The sequence below is a fragment of the Brachypodium distachyon genome, chromosome 2 (genome assembly GCF_000005505.3).
Source record: "Brachypodium distachyon strain Bd21 chromosome 2, Brachypodium_distachyon_v3.0, whole genome shotgun sequence".
NCBI lineage: Eukaryota > Viridiplantae > Streptophyta > Magnoliopsida > Poales > Poaceae > Brachypodium > Brachypodium distachyon.
In genome coordinates this window covers 15555952-15563047 of record NC_016132.3, presented here as the reverse complement: position 1 = coordinate 15563047, position 7096 = coordinate 15555952, and the positions used below count along the sequence as shown (strand labels likewise).

General features: G+C 44.7%; 1 protein-coding gene across 3 annotated transcripts; it reads right to left on the bottom strand.

Moving 5' to 3' along the window:
• Positions 1-658: 658 nt before the first annotated feature.
• Positions 659-6413, bottom strand: LOC100822218. Of its 3 annotated transcripts, none has more exons than XM_024459132.1 (10): positions 5825-6410; positions 5546-5704; positions 5338-5459; positions 4436-4681; positions 4216-4349; positions 2769-2886; positions 2576-2668; positions 2420-2494; positions 2239-2314; positions 659-1262 (listed from the first exon to the last, which is right to left on the bottom strand). In XM_024459132.1, the coding sequence occupies exons 1-10, from the start codon at positions 6156-6158 to the stop codon at positions 1087-1089; spliced, it is 1533 nt and encodes a 510-aa protein (XP_024314900.1). In that variant the 5' UTR covers positions 6159-6410; the 3' UTR covers positions 659-1086. The 3 variants fall into 3 exon arrangements, with proteins under 3 accessions (XP_024314900.1, XP_010231063.1, XP_010231064.1); XM_010232761.3 differs by having other exon boundaries at positions 4436-4705; positions 5825-6409; XM_010232762.3 differs by having other exon boundaries at positions 1154-1287; positions 4436-4705; positions 5825-6413.
• Positions 6414-7096: the final 683 nt, after the last annotated feature.

The window sequence follows — 7096 nt, the reverse complement described above, 5'->3', positions numbered from 1 at the left end:
CGACGGGCTCTAAATGGGCCTCAGGTCACACAAGGCCCAGCTGTCTTTTTTTGTCCATCCCAGCCACGTATCATACTCAAAAAGTGTCTGTTGTATAGGATATCACAAACATTGACTTGACCTGGTGGTTCGGATGCGCGTGTGTGAAGGGGAGATCGCAGGTTCGATCCCTGCTCGGCCCCTAGTTTTCATTGCTAATCGGGCTATGCCGGGCCGGCCCGTCGGGCCTCGGGAGAGGGATCAGGGAGGAGGCGTGCGAGAGTTGCGTGGGAGTTGGGACGACGGACGAATGGCGAGGAGTCTGTTGTAGTGCCCAAATCCGAAGTCCGTCGTTGGTGGGTCGAATTCTGCATGGCCTGCCTCTTGAGGCGAGGAGGGCGTTTGGTTGGCTTAGCATGCCTGCTGGCCAGGCCCAACAGGCTCACGTAAATTTTACGTTGTTGGATTATTCTAAAAAATAACCTAAATTTGTTGTTGAAGGCCCCGTTCCCATATTAAGTTACTTTGACGTGTTTTAGGTATATAGGTATAGATACGTTCATATCATTTAATATGGAACGGAAGGAGTAGAATACTTTCGAATGGTACTGTAGTACTTTTTTTGCTGTAAAGCACCGCACTAGCAGCTCAAAACCTTCAAGAGAGGAGAGAACCGACAACGATCGTACAGCTTAACTATCACCGGTGGCCGGCACAGAACTACACAAGCTGACCTTACAGGTTGTAGATCCTAACGTGGTTACCTGCCACGAACAAAAGCGCATTGTATATATTGTCCTCGGTAGGGGTATACAATGAAGCGAACTACACAAGCTGACCTTACAGGTTGTAGATCCTAACGTGGTTACCTGCCACATACAAAAGCGCATTGTATATATTGTCCTCGGGTATACAGTGAAGCGCTAGGCATTTCACATTTTGAATATAATATGACATATATGCCAGTCCTGTTTGTAGGAGCCAGAGCTCTCTGCCAAACAGTCCCTCCAAAATAGAATCCGCCATCGATGGATCACATCAGTTGTCAAGAACACCAGAACCAGTCAGTCATCTTCGCTGTCTTTCCCCCTCACTATTTTCCCTTTTTTAAGAGGGCGTGAGACTTTCTTGGGCGTCTTTTCCCTCCACTATTTTCCCTTTCTTACGAGGGGGTGAGTCTTCGGGGTCTTTTCCCCCTGTCTTACGAGGGCTTAAGACCCTTCCCGACGGCATCTTCTTGCCCTTGATGGCAGGTGATATCTTCTCAGTTACCCTCTCCTTTACTGCAGTGGTGAAATCAATACTAGGCTGTTTAGAATGCGAAAGAAAAAAATGTTATCTTTTATTTGCATCTATAAGATTTATTTTTCTTCATATTATCAGTTAATTCAGAAAAGTGGATGGAGCATCAGCACAAGTGGTAGATGTTTGTATGGATCATAAGCAACCTAAGGAAAAACCAGTATCCAACTTTGCATTTTTTCAACTACAGCAGAACAGTAATATGCAAGATATAGTCAATATCAAGAATTGCAAAATTTTCCAGGCAGACCCTAGCCTATTTACTGTAAGGTAGGCGAACAAGGGTTGTTGACCTACAGGCCTATGCCTCATCTTTGAATGCAGAGAGTTCATGATAATTTTGCAGCCATTGCTAAACAGTTCAAGACAGGGTCAAATGACACAAAGATGAAACCAGTTTTAATGTAACCAAATGATCATGAAGACTGTGACATGAATTACGTATGTTCATCCTTTCATACTGAATGACAAGTAATACTACCATGATGACAGAAGCAAACATAACCCTGTTCCCGCCCCTTCATCAATTTCAGCTTCATGGGAATCCCAAATTTGCAGGATTTGGATATGTCTGTTAGGCTCATGGATCAAAAGATTGCTTGTGGAAACAGGTGGTAGATGCTAAATATGATATTTTCTCTCATAGCATCTTCAGATGTAAGAAAAGCAACAGTTCTTTTTCTGGAGAGGGGTAATGCAAGCTGCCCAGGTAGTCAAGTTTGGCTATAGATGGGCTGTGGGCAATCGAAATAGGGTTCGTTTCTGGGAGGACAATAACTGCTGCATGCATAGCTGGCTGCCGCTAATTGCTGCATCTAGTCCACGCGCAGGAACCCAAAAGCCAACCCCTAAACCCAGTGCTAATACAACACTTAATTTAGGAAAAAAGAAAAACCTAAAACGACAGGTTATTGGGAAGGAGGGAGTACAGATTAACTTTCACTTCAACTTTTATACCTGTTTTAAGGCAAGAAAATCCCAGAGGCAGGCATAGAGTGTGCTCCTGGCAGTTAAGGGGGTCATAAACCTTCAACTGAAACATCATATCATGATTGTTAACCTTTTTTCTTACTCCGTATTTTATAAAAAACAAGCACTGAAGTTCACATTTTAATATTGCACGTAACTTCAAATATACCTTCAGAACAATCTTGGATGATTCAATTTTCTTCTCCAGAAACTGCTGGCCAAGAGAAAGAAAATACTCTTCCAACTGGAAAAAAATTTAGAACACAATATGAAATATATTTTCAAGTATATATATAACGAAATTAGATATAGTTTCAGTTTTCACCTCTAGCATATTCAGAGACCGCATCCCGTTAACTGAAACGATCACATCGCCACGCCTAATCCCAATGATTTCTGCAGTGGACTTGATTTTTACCTAAAAGAGTACCGAAAAAGTATAGACTAAAAGTTAGATACAGATAATGTCAACCTAAAAAGTCTAAAAGGAGTTACATACAGTTGAAGAGATTCATTACCTGATCGACAAGGTAACCACTGTCAATGTTGTGTTTATATAAGATTTCTTCCTTCCTTGAAATATCCAAAAACTGCACTGCTCTTAAAGACAAATCATGTTCTGGACGAGCCATATACCTAAGACAATTTACATTTAACCAACCAAATATAGAAATTGAGCTAGCCTTACATATCGTGTTACAGTTCTCTATCATTTTCAGCAAAAACTATTGTTGTTGGCCCTTGATCGTGTTACTGTTGCTGCTTGTTAGGCAACCAGATGCAGAACGCACGTAGCTGATTTTCCCCTGTAGTTAGTGCATTAAGTACAGCATATATTCAGGGCATTAGTGCTCTTAGTGCACCATGTAATCAGGGCCTTAGTGGCTGTATAAATATGAGATATGAGCAGGGCACAGTTTGTGGCCTCTTTTGCCACTAAGACTAACATATTTGTGGTTATACATATTTGTACAAGACTAACATATCGCTGCTTCCTTCCTTTGTTAGTGGACAACAAATGGTGGTGGCCAAGCATTGCCACTCACAAAGGTTGCGAGGCGTATAGTCGGTTTATGTACATCAGCCTCAGCTTGTGAGCGCAATTGGAGCACCTTTGAGAGTGTTAGTGGACAACTCTCTATGGTCTGTTTTTTTCCTTCAGATTGTAGCAATTAGCAAGTGGTTCAATTATGGTATGTTGTGTGTTAATGTCAGATACACACCAAGAAGAGGAACAGATTGGAACATAAAAGATTGAACGACCTTGCCATGTATCGTACAACACCAAGATTCATGCCAGATTTGCAAGGATTCACCATGAAGGTAACAAAGTTAACCCTCTCTTCCTAGAAGAGTTCCAATGGGACAATGAGTGGGTTGACAAGGACGCCAAGTGGTTCAGCGAGTGCATATGGATGATGATCTCACATGGGACCAAGTAGATGTTGCTGGCACTTCATCATCCTCGCTTCTTCATCGCAATCAGCCTAGGAGAGGTCCTGGGGTTCAAAGTGATGGGATTTTCTATACTAGACGTGCACCAGAAATTGTAGATGAAGATCCCTACATGTGTGATGATGAACATGTCGACGATGATGAGGTGGAGGTCGAAGATCCTTCATCTCATGGTGGTGGTGGAGATAATGAGGTTGGCGAGGACAACTCCAATGCTTTGGAGTTGGATGCCGATGATATATAGGAGTGCTTGGTCTTGGCTGTTCGTAGATTGAAGTTTGGAACCATGTGGTTATTTTGCTGACCTCTAGATTGAATGACCTAGGCTGTTTGAAACTAGCCTTTTGGAATTGGGACTTGGTTAATTTGTTGTCCCTAGTGCTATATCGCCTAATTTGTGTTGAACTTAAGCTATTGATAGTCGTTACTTATATTGCTAAATCTCCTAATTTGCTGTCATATGAGGTATAATTTTCAAAGTGTAAAAGCGTCAGGTTTCTTGTTTTATACCTGAAGTTGCTTTCCATTTCAATCAACTTCTTGATAATGAAGCTCGGAAGCACGGCAGTTTTTGGGCTGGGGCAATCAAAAGTGATTCCAGCAATATTTCCATCTCGATCCATTACCAATGCACCTGAGATACGCTGCATCGAATATGTACAAATGATTTAACACTACAGAGCAATCAAGTAAAGATGCAACACTTGAACACATGTAATTTGATTAATACCTCGGGAAGGTCACAGCTAAGATACAAATAATGGTTGCGCCCGAAATAAGGTTCATTGTGCCATAAGACCTTCCCTGCCGTAGTCATCAACGAAGAATCTTCCTTTCTTGTCAATACAAAGACATCATCTCCATAATCTGGACTTGACACGAAGGGAGGGCACTGCAATAACATATCAACCGAGATCTCCAGGACAGCAAGGCCATAGTGGTGATCAAAGAACAAAAGCTCTCCGTCCTTAATGACCTTACTTGGTAAACGAACAAGTAGCTTTAAAAACAAGTTAGCTTAGATAGACAAATTGTATCAATAGGAGATTAAAGGTAATACAACAACGAGAAACCTATCCATGAGTTATGCCATTGAATAATCTTGGTAGTTACCCGCTGAGAGCATGGGCAGATCATTATTATATTTCTGAAGTCTAAATCGATATGCTCTCTTTGTGAAGTTTTACCAAGTGCTTAAATGGTAGCAATCTTCTAATTATTCAGCTGTCCAGGAAAGCACAGGATAGCAAAGCAGCAGAATGCAGAAGCATTGCAGCAAACAAGACCAGCGAAAAAGTATGTTGGATTGATTGCTAAACTTTGTTGATTTGCTGATATTCAACCGAGAACTCGGTCAATTTTGCACTTACATTGGGGTTAACATCAATGCTAGTAATGCATAGTTTGCTGGCCAATATTGTACAGCAGAAAGCTTATTCCGCTGCTGTAAAGAAGAAAGCTATTTTGATTTGAGAGTCAACTTTGTTGGCACTTAGGATACCATGCGGCAGCCCATGAGGGTCCCACCTCTTGGCTACCGGCAGGTCATGCTGACTAGCATGTTTGCAGACCTAATAACAGTAAAGAAGTAGATAGGTTAACTAAAAGCGTGTATCAGTAAGTTTTGTGCACCTTGTGATTGAGTTTTCCTTCATAATCACAGACAGTTTCAGAACTGGTCAGTATCCTAGCACGCTCATCTGACTCAGATGGACCAATGATGATTCCATTAAAATTCCATTCTGGCAACCCATCTGGATACACAAGCAAGAATGTCAAGTTTCGCTATGAGGAAATGATTAGGTTAATTTAACTTGAAGGTCCGGGCAATTTTACGTACCATTCTCAGTGGAGGAAATGCTGACAATCGATCTTGCTAACCCAAGAATCATCTCCCTGTGTCTTGAGGATGAGCAGTAGAACTCATCACTAGTAGAACTAGATGAAGTGTCAAAGTCGTCCTTTGTCTCCCTCAGGAGAGGAGGATGGGTTACAGGATCTAAACAAAGAGCGATGAAAATACAAGAGTTAGCATAAAGCAATTCATTGAACATGTAAGAATGAAGAAGTTAGCAGAAAGAAATTTCCTCAGTGAAGATGTAAGAACGAAGAAAACAACCATTGACAGCCAGCTTGTACACCCTATCGCAAGCCTTGTTCCACTCTGAGATCTCTTTCATGCTTCCACCGTCGGGGAATTTGGGGCATCTACGAGGGAGAGGACGGCTGCTCGGGATGAGGGGGAGGGCATTATCATCTGAGACGATCCACTCCTCGTCCTCCGCCTCTTCCGCGTACCTCCCGCTCATCGGCTCGGCAGTCACGGGCCGGCGGGTCTCCACAAGCCTCCCGCCCGCCTCCCAAAACCATGTCGCCTTTCCCCCCTTGGTCGTCTCTGCCGCCGCAGCCGAAGAGGAGGGCTCCTCGGCGCGTCTCCTTCTCCTCGTGCTCATCGGCGATCTAGGGTTTGGAAATTGGGGTTTGGGGAGGAACCAAGTTTGAGGGTGCCGTGGGTCTCACGAAAGAGGGCAGAAGGCAGGGAGACGAGAGAGAGCAGCCCTGCGCGCGTTGGTTGCGTTCCTCCGGCCGCCGCCTGTGTGTAGTTTGGGATTTGGGAAGGAACGAAGTTTGAGGGCGCCGTCGATCTCACGGCACTAGGGGTGTGGCCGTGTGGGGCGGAGCGAGGAGTAGATGTTGTTTTTAATTTTTTTGAGAGGAACTGAGGAAGGCATACGTGTTGTTGTTTTTTTCTTTTTTTTGAGGGAAGGAGTACGTGTTGTAGTCGGCCTAAATCCCAAGTCCGTCATTGGGTCGAATTTGGTCCGGCCTGCCTCTTGAGGCGAGGAGGGCTTTTGGTTGGCTGAGCATGCCTGCTGGGCCAGGCCCAACAGCTTTAAGTCCATTTTACTTTGTCAAATCCCTTAGAGCATCTCCACTCAAGGCCCATAAAGGTCCTCTAAACAGGTTTTGGGGGCGCCGGCACGTAAAAACAGACCCACCAAGTCCTCTCAAACTGTTTTTTTCGCCGGCGCGGCCCAAAAACTTAGCCGGCGCCCCCCGGCCGATCCCAGCCCATGGGGAGGCGAGCGGGGCCGCCGGCGCCACACGTTATTGTGGCGGGCCCACTATGTCAACCACCAATTAATCGTCTCGCTGGTTTCTGACCGGCTTCTCCTCGGCTCCCGAGTCGAGTAATGGCGGTTGCCCGCTGGTTGACACGCGGCGCCGCCCCGCAACTTTTCCCGAGGACAATCTCGTCGGTTTCACACGTCCGCTGGTTGGCATTCCCCGCCTATAAAAAGGGTCGGCCCCGACGGTGGTCTTCATTCCTCTCCTTTGCCTTCCAACGATGTCTCTCCGCTTGCTGTCTGTCCTCTCCCTCCCCCTCTCC